Source organism: Ambystoma mexicanum, chromosome 8 (genome assembly GCF_040938575.1).
Source record: "Ambystoma mexicanum isolate Mex_15411 chromosome 8, UKY_AmexF1_1, whole genome shotgun sequence".
Taxonomy (NCBI): Eukaryota; Metazoa; Chordata; class Amphibia; order Caudata; family Ambystomatidae; genus Ambystoma; species Ambystoma mexicanum.
This window is the reverse complement of record NC_090929.1, coordinates 1,146,939,563-1,146,958,176: the sequence shown is the minus strand read 5'-3', so window position 1 is coordinate 1,146,958,176 and position 18,614 is coordinate 1,146,939,563. Positions and strand designations below refer to the sequence as shown.

Here is an 18,614-nt window from a genome sequence, read left to right as displayed (position 1 = left end):
CAATTTTCCCCTCAATATGCAGGAGCCCTGTTTGAGACACACACTTCTCATGCAATTTTACTAGAGTCAATCCAGGAGGCCCTTGATGAATATAAACCGCTTGCCACTGGTTAACCAGTTTGCAACACCAGACTAAACAAAATAATGCTGGAGTCAAACTCAAGACAGCCCGTCGCCTTTTTCGCAGTGGTGGGGGGGGGGGGGGGGGAGACACATTTAGGTTATTCTGCTATAAAAAAAAAAATGTCCATGTCGCATTCGGTCTTTCTTCAGGAAGCATTTTCCCCTCTGTTCCATTCTGGAGGGGTGGGACTGAAATCTTGAGTTTTGCATGAATGTGTGAATGGCAGTTGCGGCCTCAACTCCCACACATCTCCCTGTAATGTTACTTCAACCGAAGGATCGGACAAAGAATACACCTACATGATGGTACAATACAGACTTGCTGTCCTTCCTACAACACGCCATTACATGGAACAGTGGTGACGAGCTTGAAATAAACCCTGGAGGTGGTGAGGGAGCAGCTCTGACATCCACCGGCCCTCAAAAGAAGCACCATTATTTAAACTAGAGTAGCTATTTTCTGTACATTAAAGCAAGCTCATCAAGATCCAAATTAAGAGTGATGTGTCACTGGCACTTGGCCTCTGTGGGCTAATGGAGTACTTGTAGACAATGGATACGCCGGATCCCTTCCCCAAGTGAGCACCTCCCTTATTCTGCTGCCGTCACCATTGTTCACATGACTGGCAGAGGGGTAGTGGTGGAACCGTGCTAGACCAGCTGGTGCTTCCTTGACTTGTGGCTTGGCAACCTTCAGGACGCACTCGTCATCGAGAGCGTGTTTTTGGCCCTGTCTATGCGATCAGGTTGGGCTATGTGTTAGTGTACGAGGCACAACTGTGGGCACAATGTTCCAAACTTCTCTTCTGAGTGCACCCAGGGAATCTAACATTCAACGTACATGGAATGAACTTGCAGTCTTCTCGTGTTGTGGAAACTGATAGAAGACCCCCATGGATCCTCTGCATGTCTGTGCACAGCTCAAACCTGCCCGAGGAATTGCTGACTGAATACACAAAGCTGGGCCACAGCATTTCTTTGGCTCCAGAGGACACCATGGCCATGTTTCACTTTTCTAGATCCCAGTGTGGTCGGGAGACCTCCTGTGAACTGCACCCAGAGGCTTCAATGTGCACTATGAAATAGTCACCCTGGAAACTGGATCTTTTGGCCAACTGTGCAGCAGCAGGCCCATACAGAAGTGGCAGTGCACTGCAGTTATATCTTGGTATATTTGCATTCGGGAATTTATGAGCTGCTCCCCACCTCCTCCTGCTCCTCTGGTAGCCCTGCAGGCTACCTGCAAACTTCTTGGGTGCGCCACCTCTGTACAGCTTCCCAGCTAGGCTTGCGCTTCAGAAACCTACATGCATACATAGTTCACATGCCACTTCACGTCCAACGTAATTCCATACATCTCTGAGGAATGTAGAGATTCATTTTTAAATTCTATCTTGACTCAGTTTTACATGCCACATCTCTTTTCCATGAATTTCCTGCAGCCTTTTCCATTAGATTTGATGTGTTGCGCCAAATGTGCATGTTTTTCAGGATATTTTATTGCAAAAAGCATTTTTTTTTTTACACAAATCACTTTGCAGGGACATATGCAAATTACCTCCTACTGCTTTTACTTCTCACTAAGTGCCGGAGATTTTGTGCTTCACAAGGAGCGGTACACCAATATGTTTCGTCGTCTCACACCCTCTACTAGCACAGTCGTATTATCTGCTTGTTTTCTACACATTTTGTGAGGCCAGCAACTCTTTTTCTCAAGTAACATTTTCCTGTTTCTGACTTAGTAGCATCACACTTCCTTGTCGGTTAGACCAGTGCTAAGAAGTCTTTGTGCCAAGAAGTCTCTGGCTTTGTGCCAATCCATACTTCATGTTTCTTGCTCGGCGCAACCAGGTTTTCATTTCTCTAGCTCTTGGGCAACATAACTCATATTTTTGGCCCAGAGGGAACACAATTGCATATTACCGACCCAGACCCAAGAGGTTTTCAATTCCATGGCCTTGTGCCAAAATATGTACACATTTCTGGGCCAGCACCAACACAGTTCCATGCTATGGCTCTGTGTGTTTGGCCAAAATGTCAGCAGGTCTGTCTCACCACCAATATGCTTTCTTGTAATGGGCAGCTGCAATGCATTTCCATGTCTGTAGCACATGTCTTTTCCTCCTGTCTAACCACTGTCAGCCCTCTTGTCCTTCAGGGTCTCCAGACATGTTCGTCCACCCACGTTTGGCCCCAGTGATCCAGGAGCTAGCTAATTTCCCCCCAAGTAATGGGACAGTCTAAGTTCTCGCTGCTGATCCAGCTGTTCTATTACTAACTTGGCAGACCCCATCAGGCTGCTGGAAAGAATAGAGCGAGCTCTGTACCTCTCCAGTAGCACCACCTGCTTGCGCTTTACAGGCAGGAATTTGCTGGGGACCAGAGCATTGCAGCTGTTCACTGGCTGCTTGCTGAATCTACAGTTATATTCACTCCTATTCATGGTTGTTCTTATAGTTAGTATTATATGTATTTTTTTGTGAACAAAAAATGTTTTAAATGCATTTAAGGTGCAGGGGAGATAGCAGTCAACCCTGGCATATGGGTTGGAGAATATATGAAGACAGATAAAGTTCCTTATAGAGGAACTCCCGTCCCCTGCACACTTTCACAAGCTCAAAAACAGAGCCAAACAATCAAGGTTGCATTTTCTTAACACAACTTGTGTTTTAGAAGTCAAGTATTTCAAGAAATGTTTGTAATAGATCCACATATATTTTTTTTCAATGATCACTATAAGTCTTTGATTTCTTCATTCGTAGTTTAATTTTTCAAAACTGGCTGCTTGCTGACAATAGTGTCATACATGACATGACATACATGACCCTGGCTGGTGCACAGGTCATTATTTCATTTACCGATATTCGGGAGTGCACATTTAAGTCATACTAGGAATCTGTACCCGTACTTCAAAAATGTGCATATAGATTCTCGCACTGAAAAAAAGAATCTGGTGGTGGGAACCTTTCCCTGTTGACAGAAAAGCACTCCTGGTGCCAGTGTCCCATATCACTAGTGTGCACCGTGGGTGCAGGGCACAAGGCAAATCACCTCAATGGGTATAGAAAGTTATTTGACTCTGCGTGCATGGCTTTATTAAAACCTGGGTACTGGACTGCTTATTGCCCATGAAGTGGTCAATTCCCTGTGGTGCTGTGACGCCACGGAACATTCATAAACATTTAGTTACATCTTGGAGGAAACCCGTTTTGTAACTGTGCCACCGTTACAGCCAACAATAGCTCCAGAAAAGTAGGCTTATATTTCATAAACCCCAAGTATCTTTAGGTGAGAATTCATCAATGATACTTATGAAGCTGTGCTAAATAAGGGAGATCTGTGGACGTCAAATAAGGCCCAAAAAAACACAATGCCGCTACAGAGCCAACGTGTTGCAACTAGACTTCGCAGTACCGAAAACAATGTACAGTGATTTTTCCAGTGACACAGATTCCAGTCCTCTCTTCAGTGACCCCGACTTACAACAGTCAGTGTACATTCCCCACTAAATCAGCATAAAGCCACCCCTCAATCACATCTGAAAAATAACGGACACTTCTGCAAACATTTGAGCCCAACTATGGCCTAATACCATTATGCATCTACCTATTCCTTCCCTTGCTGGGCCCAGATACATGACTGCATTATCAAATGACCGATATTTTCCAGCTCGGTCAGTGTCTTTACCAAAGTGACTATCCATTTTCTAGGATAGTGGACGGTTAGATTGTCAGGTGGCTTCGACAGAATTTAGTAGTTCGCAGAAATGACAGCTTTGAGTTTTATATTTTCATTAAAAACTCAAATTGTTAGAGTTCGAGTAGCTTCTTTCCTCATCGCTAGATTACGACCTTGTCAACTCACCTGACAGTATTGAAGCAGACTAGGCGTTTCAATTCCAAAATACACTTTACACATTTGACCATCTATCCTTTCAGAAAAACATTTTTTTTTTTAATCAATGTGCAACCTTCCATTTTCCAATCTCAGACCTATTGCTCAAGCAGTCCCAGGCAGGAGATGGCAGGAAACAGACCAGTAAACCCAGAGATTAATCTGTTTCTTTCTGAAATAGTTGATTGAGGGAAAGAAATATACTAGCCGTTTAGGCCAGTAACTCGCCATTAGCTTAATAGTTTTGGTTTAAGTAAACATGTAGATTTTGCCATGTTCCTACAGATTTTTCATTGCTGCGACTTGCAGAAATGGCAGCAATGGGGCATTTGAGGTTGCACTTGACATATAGAAGGAGGTAGACCTGTAGGGCCATACTTCACGTATTATGACTATACGTAACAGACAGCTTTTTATGCCATAGGATGGCAGTGCTTGGACATCAAGGCATCTCCTTGGCATCAGGAATCCACCTTGCGTATGGCATTATACCTAGCTATGATGCTTTACCAGTCCTAAAGTGACTGTTACGAGGCATTTGAAATTGCATGATGGCAACACCTGGATATGTGACGCTATATCTGGTATTTGGGATCCACCATGTAAAAGAGTTGCTAAATGGCATATAATGGCAGCAATGGGTCATTTGTGGCTGTATCCTGCATGTGATGACAGCAACTCTATATGTGCAGCTGTATCTTACATATTATGGCTATAGCTGGTGCACAATGGCAGCACCCACCTATAAGAGGGACACTTGCCTGAATTTGACCAGGGAAGATTGGACTATAAATTACGAGTTTCAGATGCTTGTGATTGTATGACTCCACTTGGTGTCAGACTATTCATGATGCCTTTACAGCAAAAATCGCATCACATTTAGAGTCTTGTGTCTCACCCAAGTCTGTCTTTCAGGATTCCACCAGTGTGGCCCCTACATCTGGCACTACGTCCACCAGGCGGCAATCCACTCTTAAATCCACCTTCTCTTTTGCTCCTTGTACAGTAGCGGAGGTGAAGTAGATTATTCTTGACATGAACCCACCACATGCAAGAGCGACGCCTGTCCCTCCAGGCTGTTGGTTGGGTCTCTTGATACCATCTGTCCCTGGGTTACTAAACTTATAAACCAATCTTTTCTGGAGGGTCAGGTACCAACTGATCCAAAGGAAGCTTGGATAACCCCATTGCCTAAAAAAGTAAATCTTGATCCTCTTCAGCCAAAGCATTACTGTCCCATTACAAATGTTCCCTTCTTTCTTAAAGTAATGGATCGTGTGTCTTATCTTCAGCTCCAGAAATACATCGAGGACAATTCCATGTTAGGGCCCCGCCAATCCAGCTATCGGGCACGACACAGTACTGAGACTGCCATGCTCGATCTCAAATTGGATCTGGCAGCCATTGTCGATCGTGGTCATCCAGTACTACTTATGCTGCTTGATCTGTCGGCCGTGTTTGACTTGGTCGACCACCAGCTCTTGGCTATTAGGTTGCAATCTTTGGTAGGCTGCTCTGACTTAGCCATGCAATGGATGGTCTCCTTGTTGGGTCCATGCACTGCTCAAGTTGCTCTTCATGACACCTCTTCCTGTCCCACCCTTCTCACACGAGGTATTCCACAGGGTTCTTCTCTGTCACCTACTCTTTAATATCTTCATTCTCCCTCTTCCTCGATGACCTGGGTGTCTTGTACACCAATTACACTGATGACACTCAGGTCATTCTGGAACTCTCTGGCACCTATTCCCCGGATTTGCAGGCCATTAATGCCATCTATCTACTATTAAATCCAGGATGGTGGAAAATTCTATGTCCCTTAATACCAATAAGACAGATTCTTATTGCGGCCTTGAGTCAAATGCAAAAAAATCTTTCCTCAGAGCATTTCTCCTTCTCAATATCTAATGTCACCGTTCCAGTGGCAAAAAATGTCAAGACGTTGGGTGTCATGCTAGACTCTGAGCGGACCATGTGGCCAAGATTCACACTTCATGTGGTTGGATTAACAAGCAGCTAGCCCACCTACGTCCGTCCTCATCTTACTGTCAAATATATGTAAATTCTCCCCTCTGCCTTAGTCAACTCGAGGCTAGACTATTGCAATAGTCTGTTGGCAGGATCTGCTCAATCTAACATGCCTGCCCTTCAGGTCACGCAAAATGAGGCTGTCAGAGCAGTTCTGGGAATCCCCAATAGTCAGTCCATTACTGCAGCCAGATCAAATCTGCAAAAACAAAGAGGTGATGGCTGGAAGGTTTAGAATTAATCTTAACCACTGGCAACGCTCTGGGCAACCCTCCAGACCACCGTTCTTCGCCTGCCAAGCCATTACAGAAGGGAAAGACCATATGCAAATCAGGCTTGGCCCCACCCCAAAAGGGGCAGTCCAGCCCGAACTGCTAGGCCACATCCCCTCTGCACGAGACCACAAGCATCCCCAAACATGTTTCGCCCTTGTTGGGGCTCATCAGTGAGGAGTAGCTTGGGTCTCTAGGCCCAGCAGGCACGGGACCCACGTCTGGGCATACCCGTCCCACTCGGGGTGACATAGCAAAAACAAAGAGGTGATGGCTGGAAGGTTTAGAATTAATCTTAACCACTGGCAACGCTCTGGGCAACCCTCCAGACCACCGTTCTTCGCCTGCCAAGCCATTACAGAAGGGAAAGACCATATGCAAATCAGGCTTGGCCCCACCCCAAAAGGGGCAGTCCAGCCCGAACTGCTAGGCCACATCCCCTCTGCACGAGACCACAAGCATCCCCAAACATGTGTCGCCCTTGTTGGGGCTCATCAGTGAGGAGTAGCTTGGGTCTCTAGGCCCAGCAGGCACGGGACCCACGTCTGGGCATACCCGTCCCGCTCGGGGTGACATAGCAAAAACAAAGAGGTGATGGCTGGAAGGTTTAGAATTAATCTTAACCACTGGCAACGCTCTGGGCAACCCTCCAGACCACCGTTCTTCGCCTGCCAAGCCATTACAGAAGGGAAAGACCATATGCAAATCAGGCTTGGCCCCACCCCAAAAGGGGCAGTCCAGCCCGAACTGCTAGGCCACATCCCCTCTGCACGAGACCACAAGCATCCCCAAACATGTTTCGCCCTTGTTGGGGCTCATCAGTGAGGAGTAGCTTGGGTCTCTAGGCCCAGCAGGCACGGGACCCACGTCTGGGCATACCCGTCCCACTCGGGGTGACATAGCAAAAACAAAGAGGTGATGGCTGGAAGGTTTAGAATTAATCTTAACCACTGGCAACGCTCTGGGCAACCCTCCAGACCACCGTTCTTCGCCTGCCAAGCCATTACAGAAGGGAAAGACCATATGCAAATCAGGCTTGGCCCCACCCCAAAAGGGGCAGTCCAGCCCGAACTGCTAGGCCACATCCCCTCTGCACGAGACCACAAGCATCCCCAAACATGTTTCGCCCTTGTTGGGGCTCATCAGTGAGGAGTAGCTTGGGTCTCTAGGCCCAGCAGGCACGGGACCCACGTCTGGGCATACCCGTCCCACTCGGGGTGACATAGCAAAAACAAAGAGGTGATGGCTGGAAGGTTTAGAATTAATCTTAACCACTGGCAACGCTCTGGGCAACCCTCCAGACCACCGTTCAAATCTGCACTGGCTGCCAGTCAAGCACTGTGCATCTTTTAAGATCATTACACTCACTTTCAAGTGCCTGACTCAGGATGCGGCCAGTTACTTCTCTGAAGGCATTCACAGGTACGCTACTACATAATCGCTTAGGTCTCTGGATCAGGCTAAACTTTGCCAACCCAGGTTTCGATCAGTCAAATTTGGGAAAATAATCTTAGATGTCTTGGCTCTTGCCACTTGGAATCCAATCCCCTTGGATTTCAAAACCGTCTAATCCTTGGTTGATTTTAAAAAGAAGTTAAAAACCTTTCTTTTTAGGGCTACATAGCCTCTTCTTTGATTTTCTCTCCGTTTACTCTGATTGTTTGCTGTTTTGCCTTTCTGTGTGGCTTGAGGCCTACGGGCGATGTGGCGCGTTACTAAGAATTAAAATAAATAATCGGAAACGGATGCACCGTTTTTTGGAAGGAGCAAAAGGCTACATTGTACAATGGAGTTGCTTATTTTGAGATAAAGTAACTTCCGTTCTGCCTATGCTTTTCCGACGCCTTAGTGTTCATTTACTGCTAGAAATACATGTTTACACATGTGAAAGTTAGATGCCATACATAGAGCCAGTGACATGCAATCAGTGCTCTCGATAAGAATTGGAAGTGGGAGTATTTTAAATTGAGAGTAAAATGATTTTTAGGGAGCAAAAATATAAGTAAAATTCCCAATGGGTGTATTTTATAAGCGAGTAAATATATGTTTTAACTAGGAAACGGAAAGGCTTTTGTAATAATTATTTCTTTGCACCTAGTTATGCATACGCATCAAAAGATACAGGTCTACTTCTTCCGATCACGCAATAATAATAGCAGTTACTTCCTGTTACATGCACTGCTGGTCCAAACCTATCCATGGATCTGTGCAAGTGAAAGCAGAGGCACGAGATATGTGTCCGTTTCCCTTTTTTTGTTGGGAGTATTTTTGCACACTACTTTTATTTTTTAGGGTGTATTTGCCTATTTTTAGGGAGTAAAAGTGGCTGATGCACCCCTTATCTGTAGGACTGCATACAATCAACTTAACATGCATACCCAAACATCCTTAACTTATGCAGTGCTGGTAGTAAGCTCATTATGCATAAGTGGGCAACTCAGGGCGTACTTTGCCCCTCATTGTCGTTTGGGTAGGGCAGGAGCCCCCCCTCCACCATCTGCACTCCTCGCTGTGGACCACAAAAGCGCTGCCGACCGAGAATCCCTGCGCTACTTCAAACATCAGCACCAGAAATTCCCCCGACACGTGCAGCTACCAGCTGATGGCTGCTGCGCTTCACAGAAAGCATTCACTACTACTGGCCAGAATCGTGTGGTAAGAGCCCCGCCATTACCAGCCACAAGTTTCAGCATACCAAAATGGCTGCTTTTATTGTTGCCTAGCAACCCACACGAACCGCTACGGCCTGCAATTGGCCCTCTTTGCCCATTTCTAGAAGGCGTCATCGCCGGCGCTTACTGTTTAAGGCTTTCTTGATGAGGCCAGCGCGCCCGTCTACTGCCGCATCGGAGCCGCAAGGAGACTCTCGCCTGTTCACTCCTGCTGGGGGTAAGCAGCAACATTCTCTGTGATCACCCTCATCGCTAGGCGCACTCTAACTTCATTTGCGCAGCATTCGATTTGTACTCACCCGCCAGTACCGAATCATCACGATAATGCCCACTGTCCCAATAAAAGCTGTGTAGCACTCAATCCTGTATGCCCCAAAGATAGAACAGCACCCAATACTAGCTATCCACCACTAATTGTTGTGACATTCATAGTGCTCCTAGCCCATTCTCAGCACCCACTAGCTACTGTTTTCCGCTCTGTCTCCTATGACTGTTATTACTTTGATCCTGATTGCCCCAATCTCGCAATAGCCTGTTATCAGATAACTTTATGTACCCCATCCAATGCTGTACCATTCATATAGCAGATAATGTCGAAATAACCTACTTTAACATAGCTATCTGCATATATGCATTGCAACCTAGTTCACCCCAGTGCCACTACCGAGAAATAGCCTAGTTTTGCATTGAAATATACGTATCACATTGGACTGTCAGTACAGTGAAATAGCATACCCTAACCGTGACAGGTTAGGGTACATCGATTGTACTGCTACTACTGTATTGCCCAATCTGTGCCCCTTTGATTTGTACCTCTGACCGCTCAGCACGTATCGTACCGCGTAACCTGTGTCATGCTTGTATTGTACCCAATTTGTGAGATTCATCTAGACGGTATTTCCATTGAATGCAATTACCTCAATTGCACGCCCCCTCTTAAATGCATCACCTCCCGACCCGCAACCCAGCTCTCCTGCACTCATACCAAACAACACTTCCCACCACCAATCTTCTCCTCCTTCTTGCGCAAACACTCCTCTTAACCCCACACTGGTTCACTTACACCATGCCTGATATTCACTCACACACTACACCTCCAACCCCACAGCGCCAATCCTTAACCCACATGCTAGCTTCGCTCCACAGCCAAATCCCAGCCAAACCTATTGATCATCCCACCCTAATCACAAGACTCTCCAGGCTTCGGGCTTGCGCAGATCCGAGCACGCAGCCCCACATCCCACTCACCACAGAAACCACAGACTTGGCTCCTGCACCCCTGTTACATCAGCCCACCCTCAATGCAATCCCACTTACACACCAGCCCGCTCACCTCCCCTCCCAACACAGCACAGCACCCCCTGCCCACCACTACTAACCACAAGCTCTCCACTGACACTAACTTGCCCACCTCTACCATCAGCAAATCCATACGCACCACCGTCCTCAAATGTGCCCTGGTCAACGCTCGATCTCTCCCTGTACACGCCTCATCAGCTCCCTAGACCTCGATCTGCTAGCAATCACAGAAACCTAGCTACATGAAGCCTCAGGTCCAGCCATCTCTCTCGCTCTACTAGCTGGTTACACCATTCTTAGACAGGACCACAAGACTTCCAAAGGTGGAGGCGTAGCTCTCATCGCTAAAGAATCCCTCTCCATTAGACTCTGCAACCAACAATGGGAAAATAACGCTGACCTTATTTATGCTAAGCTCACGCTTTCCCCTAACTGTACTATAAATATCATTATCACTTACAGACCACCTGGTTCAGCCCCTGATTCCAAAAGCACCTCCTACAAATTCTTGGAAACAACCTAAAAAGCTCCACCAAAACCCTCCTACTCAGAGACCTTAATCTAGGCCTTCATGACCCCAAGGACAAATCAGCTGCATAATTTGCCAAAGACCTCACTGACCTAGGATTCTCCCATAAAGTCTCAGAACCTACTCACAGCAAAGGTCTCTCCATTGATTGGGTCGCTGGCCATAATTGCAGTTGCCATCACAGAGAATTCAGCCCTCCCGTGGACGCACCACCATTGCATACAATTTACTATCCCAACCAATCCCACCAGCCAAAGTCATAAGTTTAAAAAAACTCAAAGGCAATCTCCTCCCCTTTTTTGACATTCCTGAACTCAAACCTCCCTTTACCAACAGGCCTACGGTTCTCGCCAACATCTACTCCCTCACTCTTACCAATGCCATTGAGACCATGGCTCCTTTAGAGGATGAGAAAGAAAACAAAAATCTATGCACACTAACTCCTGGTTCGCAGAAGAGCTAGCAGTCCTACGCAACAACAAACGTCTTGCCCTAGCTAAGTGGCAATCATCGCCCACCCATCCGCCCTGACAGAATTCAAAACCAGCTCCACTATGTACAAAAAAGCAATTTTCAAAGCTAAATCTGAATCCTTTGATCTCAGAATAACCAATGCCAACTCCAAAACTAAGAAAATGTTCTCTATCTTTAAAGATCTCATCACCCCACCCACCAAATCAGATGAAATATCTAAAGATGAAGCCTGGTGCTCCAGCATTAAAGCAGCCGTCCTTAAAAAAATTAAGTTTCTTCAAGGAAAAATGCATTCTCAATGCAATGCCTTACCCAACCATGGGAACTTGATTCCACCCCCCCATCCTGATACCCAACTCTTCTCATTCAGAGACGTCACAGAAAAGGAAGTCTTTGACCTCCTCCAACACATCAAACCTTCCACTTGCAAAGGAGACATCTGCCCACCTAATGTCATCAAAGAGTGCGCCAACACTCGTACCCCTATCATCACTGCGTTCATCAACGCTTACTTTTCCTCTGGAATTGTACCTTAAAGCCTAAAAGAAGTCTGGGCCCGGCCACTCAAAGAAACCCTCCCTTGTTCCCACATGCCCCAACAACAACCGTCCCATCAACACAGCGCCCTTCCTCCTCAAAATTCTTGACAAAGCTGCCCACACCCAAATCCAACACTATATGGAAACCAACGCAATCTTGGGGAACAGACAATCTGGCTTCCGGAAAGGTCACGGCACAGAAACCGTCTACTAGATCTACTAGATCTCAAAACCCAAATCACCAACATCATGGACAAGGGCAAACCAGCCCTTCTGCTTCTCCTAGTCTCTCGGCCGTGTTTGATCTCGTATATCACAACGTTCTGACCACCCACCTTTCAAACGCAGCCCACTTCTCTACAGATAAGAAGGTAGAGCCATGAAGGTCTACTCCGACCAGGCCAATGCTGCCCTTGGCACCATTGATTGCAGAGTACCCCAAGGATCATGCACAGCCCCCACCCTCTACAACTTATTTACCAAGCCATTGTTTGACTTACTTGACTCGTTCAGCATAGCATACACAAACTATTCCGACGACACACAAGCACTGCTCCCCCTCTCTGGTGTCTACGACCAAGATGCAGCACCCCTAATCCCAATCTACACCACCATACAAACTTGGATGGCAATAAATGGTCTCTGCCTTAACAGGGACAAAAACGAGATCATACACCTGGGTCCCTAAGAAATCTTACCCAAACTCAACAAAAAGTATGACAACTTCACTATAGGCAACACCATCATCCCCGTTTCTACTTCCGTAAAAACCCTTGGAGTCTAACTAGACTCCTCTCTATGACACGGCAGGTCAGCGCCATTGCCTCCGCCCACACCACCAAACTCATTAATGCCATAAAACCTTTCCTCTCCCCCCAAAACTGCCTTTCCATCGCCCGTGCCACTATCAGAGCTAAGTTGGACTGCTGCAATGCCATCCTTGCAGGCACCTCAGCCAGAAATCTCAACAGGCTCCAAATAGTGCAGAACAATGCGCTGCATGCAGCTCTCAGCATTCCCAAACGAGTACACATTACTCAAGCCAGGCAAGCTGCTCATTGGCTACCTTTAAGGAACGGGTAAAATTCAAAATCCTAACCATCACGCACAAATGCACGAGTCACACAGTGTCAGGCAGAATTGCATGCAGTACCCTCTGGAAACACCACACACAATTAGGACTACAGGTGAAGCAAAAACAAACCTTTGGTATAGGTCTGTACCACACACTTTTGGTAGCAAGCTGAGCAGCCAGGCTTATCTCAAGAGGGAATGTGAGCAGTAAAGGAAGTTACACAGAAGTATCACAATCACAATTGTTCAATTAGACACTTACACTCAAGGTTTCTTGGTAAAAAATACTAAAACATTTATTTACACAATCATTTAGAAAACATTCACTAGTAGAAATCAACTCAATATTAAACACCAATATAATACTGAACAAAACTCTTAGTTGTAGGGACTGTTTGAGCTCCCCTGAAAAAAGAAGCCAGTCGTGGGGACAAGAGGGAGGACGTCGGGGTACTCCTGCACTGCTCTGGATCGTCATTGGAGCAAACGAAATGGAGTCACTTTGGTTCAGTAGCTGTTGCTTCAAGACACAAACTGGTTTCACTCTCCCTGTCTAAACCTTAACCAGCATTGAGAATGGTATCCAGGTGTCTCCTGAGCTGATGGGTCCCACCAACTCAAAGGAAGAAGCCGTCCTTGAAGGAGCTTCGCTGTCGAATGGAGATCTGGCGATTCGGAGGTGCAGCAGGGCTTCACCGGGCAAACCAACGGTTCAGTGGTTGCAGCAGCCGTCCTCTTCCACCTCGTCATCGGTTCTTTCGTTCCAGTGGTCGACTCTGCCTTCCAGTCCTGGAGACTCACCTTTTAAACAGTTTTTCTTGCCGGACAGTCAGCCAGTCAATCACGCCAGAGTGCATTTGGGTCTCCTCGGAGACCAAGCACAGGGAGTTACGGGCACCTCCCTCACTTCCTGCCCACCGGCTCACGAGTAAAGAGACCAAACCTGGTTTTGCACGCAGAGTTAAACACCAGAAGGACCTTTCCACAAAGAAACAGCGAAAAAGATGACCGGAGTCTGCTTTTACAGAGGGGTCTTGGGCACCATATTGAAAAACATGGCGGCCAGGATTTTTAGCTACCGGTGTTCGCGATCAGGAAAATTCATGGTAGTTTGTTATAAAACCACTGCCACCAGCCATTTAAATAGGAAAGGTAGCTTTTGAGAGCTACAAGAGTGTTTAGACAAAGTGGATACTAAGTAACCCCTCCAGCACTCTATAAGAAGATAGTGTGTGCTGGGTTAAAAAGACTAATAAAGTCAATTTAACTTTCCATTCTCTGGGGGAACAGTAGTTCATCCCGGAGAAGGTATTTCAACCTTGGGAAGTCCAAAGGACAACCCTGTGCCACTGCACTAAAGGTGCTGAGTGACAACAATAAAAAGAGGATGCCTATGGAGTTATCTAAAACCCCATAATCAAAGAACAGAAGAGTAAAACACATATCAAAATACACAAGAGAGTGGGAAAAAAAAGTCTCACACTCTCTCCAGGGAATAAAAACAAGTCCTCAAAATCCAGCAAAGTTGCTGGTGGTCTCTAAGGTGAAGGGAATAAGCACATTTCTGATAATTCTCCCTAACACACAGCACTAGCCTATCTAACTGAAACTATCAACAGAGTCAGTTCTACCCTTCCCAAAAGAAGTCACCATGCCAACCAACTGCAAGTCCCACTCATCAAAAGAAGAAGTCACCATGCCAACCAACTGCAAGTCCCACTCATCAAAATAGCTAACGCCAGAGGTCTAAGCTTCCCCCACATAGCTCCCAAACTATGGAATGCTCTCCCTAGGGAAACTGGAGCAGAACTAACCCTCCTCATCTTTTGCAAAACCCTCAAAACTACTCTGTTCAACTAACCCTTCTCGCTCTCCTAGCAAAATCTGCAACTATCCCCCTCTGCTGCCCAATTAACCACTAAGTCATGCATGTATTGAACATCTACTGTATCCAATGTAAGCTAAACGTGTAACTAATATCTACTGTAACCATTGTAACCACCATGTATATTATGTCCTTTAACCACAAGCGAAGCTGCCTTGTAACCACTAAGCTAAGCTGCGGCATGTAACCACTATGCTCTCCACTTTCTTTGTAACCAGCAAGTCTCTTCTTTGTAACAGCGCCACAATGCCTAAGGGCTGCTGTGTGCTCTATAAATGCTACTAAATAAAATAAATAGTATGTCTGGGAAGGGGGATGCACAGGCTCATGCTAATTTGTGCATACACCTAGTAAAACATTACATGGGTATTCACAAATGCATTTCCTACACTGAACTGCACACCTAACTTACGAGTTGAGCGATTTAGGTGTAAGTGGTGCAGCAATTGTGGGCAAGCGCACCAGTTGAGGTTCTCTTGTTAGCATGTGTGTAGGACGTGAAAAAAGCACAAGAAAAGCATTTGCAGGCAACTAGGAAAAAGAAAACAAAAATAAACATGCGATCGGAAGTTAATCTCATTTCGTAAACTTCCACATTTCTTTCGAGCAACGTGCACGTTCTATAGACTAAGCCCATAGTTTCAAATATAACCGGTTTCCTTGAGAATATAAATAAAAGTATTTGTATAATCTGACAGGCCACAATCGTGTAGTAAAGTACACATGCAACTGTCGATCTTTGTGAATTAGCCACTGATCTTCATAATTACAGGTCTGGGATACGAATGCAAGTTTCATTTTTGCAGTTCTCAACTTAATACGACTATTTCCCATGCCTTTTCTCAGTCTGTAGTGCAGTTTGATTTTTTTCCAGCAAGTTAGGTTTCCCGTTTTGTCTTTGTTGAATGTGCAATAAATTGACTGAAGAAAATGCATGCCTCCAGTTATGTGCGGACCTTTCTAAACTTTTATTGCAATGGGAAAGTGTAACTTATAAATCGTTCCTTGGCACACAGCTAGCAGGAATAAGATACTATTCTCCAATAGAGCACCGTTATGATATGAGTATCTTAAAGGAAATGTGCTACAAACCTGGGCTATCTCCAAATAAGTAAGCACTTCAGCATCAATGTCTGCACCCTTCATTGCAGCTTTGGTCAATTTCTGCACTGCATGTTGTTCTAGTAAAGAAGAGCAAACAACAAATTCAGTACTGTACAAAAGGCAGGCTAACTATGGAATTGAACTTTCGGAGAATACATTGTCAAGTGTTTCATGTCAAAATTCTGACCTTTTAACTTCGATTACATTTCCTGACATGGGCAATTTCTTTACGACTTTCCTTTTAGATTATTTAGATCTTTAAAAAAATTACGGTTTTCATCATCAATTACCCCTCACCCACCAACTAATCAATTTATTCACCCTTATTGTGCACTGTTTTTTTAACCTGGTCTTTTTACCTTTTGTATTTCTATTTTTAAACTGATGTATACTTTATCTTCATCCAATCCGGGTCTTTTTATGGTTGTCTGTGCATTTTGTCAGAAAGTTATAGTTTTTTTTTTAAATCAAGTGAATGAACATCATTAACATTCCATGTTTTATGCTTGCCCATCGAAAATTAGACTGTCCAAAACTGTAAGTGATTTCAATCCGGCACTACACCCAAATCAATGCCTAGCGTGGGATGCACAACTGAAACCCTTAATTATTTATTTGTGTCTATAAATTCTTTTATTCTGAACAATATATCACTTACATCACGCCCCTCTCTTTTAACCTCCCCCTCCCCCCGTCACACTGAACCAGGAATCAGGCTGGTTTGCAAAGTTACATTATTCATTTACGTATTTTACAATATATATATCACACTATTTTAATGGGTATACAATTATCACCAATGGGGTAATGTCACAGTAAACAATCTCTTTAATCACAAGGAGCCATGATGGGAAAAAATAATGCAGCACAGAAATAATCCTTTTGTGTGGGTTCAATCAAATGGCAATGTGAATACTATTTCCCCTGCACACCCTTCAACCCCCCCCATAAAATGCAATATAAAGAGATAGGAGAGAGCAGGTTTCAGGAATGCAGAACTCAGGCAAATATATCAATCCCAATTTCCCCCCAGCAACACCAGAGCAAAAACAGAATTGATTGGCAAATTGTCAAAAATGGTTTAAAGTTGGTTTAGAATGAATGGGGTAAAACACTAAAAATGGTTTAATTCACTGAACATGTTGAAATTCTAATGGGAGTTGCTTTGTTTGGGTTCAGACAAACACTAGCAATGATTAGAGAGTAATAAGCAAGTAGAAAACTTAATTTTGAGGTCGGGTGCAGTGAAAAGCTATTTCACACGTTATAGATTTTAGCCAAACAAAACATTTGTGGCAAACCTTTCCATGCGCGGTAAGCGCGATTGTGGAAAAACTATAAGGTTCTGGGTTATTTAGAAAGCTTAGGATGTTAGCTACAAGTAGACACTGAAAATTCGCTTCTAGCATGAAATATGAAGAAGTTAGAGACGTTTTCGTGGAGGTTGTTTTTTCAGATGTAGATAAGGCAAAATGTAAAACAAGATTGCGCTTTTAAAAATGCAAACAAGGTTTCTTTAAACTAGGGATGGACTATGAACAAACAAACTACACAACAGCACAACCACCAGACCAGGATGCCTCCGATCAGGTTGTTGCCGGCCGAGATGCTTGCCTTCTTCAGATGAACTATATCAGCGTAAAGATGATTTTTAACAATATTATTACAGAAGGACTATAGGATAAGAGAGAGAGTTCAGGCAAGACAAAAAGGATTTCTAACAATACGTTCTGGATATAAGATAGATTTGATTTGGATAGGGATGACTATGGACAGTATGGTCCATAGACAGTATGGTAGTGACACTCCTATGCTATGGATACTCGCTACCAATGTTTTGAAGGGAACCGTCAAGGATTCTGGTTCTGGTCAGGCATACTTTCTCGGACAGTGTGCTGGTACACCGGACTGGTCTGGTTCAGCGATCAGCAAGGCGCTCTGGACACCGCACGGCAGGACTGGACAGCAAGGCGCTCCGGTCTACACTGCACAGCACAACTGCACTGGATCTGCAATGGCTCTCTGGTCTGCACAGCACGGCACCAGATTTGGATTTAATCTGCCCTTCTGGTTATGAAGATGGTTCTTTGGCAGGCAAGCAGTTACAGCACAGCCTGGCTGCTCTTTGGTTTCCCCTTTAAGTTGAGGGATGGAAGTTAGGTCCAGCTGAAAGTGGTTCAGCTAAGCTCTGAGCCTTTCTGCTTGCAACGTTTCTGTGGTCTGGAACAAGGAGTATGTATGGATCTCCTTCAGAGTGCTTTGCCAAATTCGGGATGGTGGGTGGGTCAGTGTGTTTTTTCTAGGTCCTCAGCTGTCTCTATGTGTTTGATAAAGGGGTGGGTATGCTGAATTATCCTAGGCGCATACCCTAGGTAGTCTATTGGCTAAAGTCTGCTCTCTCCCTTGATTGGACAGTGTGTCACTATGATGATGTAGTTTATGAGGCAAAACATCCTCCTCTTTGCCTTTTGCTCATAACATTTTTGATATAATACATCTTTACATGTGTACAATCTTTATACCAATAATATACATAGATCGCATATTTTGTGGAGCAAACCCTCTTCCAATCCTCGTTGCGGTGGGATCTTGGGTCTGGATGTGACACATTTTTGCACTTTTTGTCCGGGACACATCCGATTTGTCCAGAATTTTGTACATATGTGCGCATGATATCTGGGCATAATCGTATGAAGTTTCATGCTTCTGACATAAATACAA

General features: G+C 45.0%; 1 protein-coding gene across 4 annotated transcripts in view; it reads right to left on the bottom strand.

Annotated features, from left to right (window-relative positions):
* Window positions 1-18,614, bottom strand: part of RHOBTB1 (Rho related BTB domain containing 1) — a 760,683-nt gene that overhangs the window by 28,029 nt on the left and 714,040 nt on the right. For all 4 annotated transcript variants that reach the window (XM_069611207.1, XM_069611209.1, XM_069611206.1 and 1 more), the window contains one exon: window positions 15,882-15,970. In XM_069611207.1, the coding sequence (XP_069467308.1) occupies window positions 15,882-15,970 (89 nt within the window). The remainder of the gene's footprint in view (window positions 1-15,881; window positions 15,971-18,614) is intronic.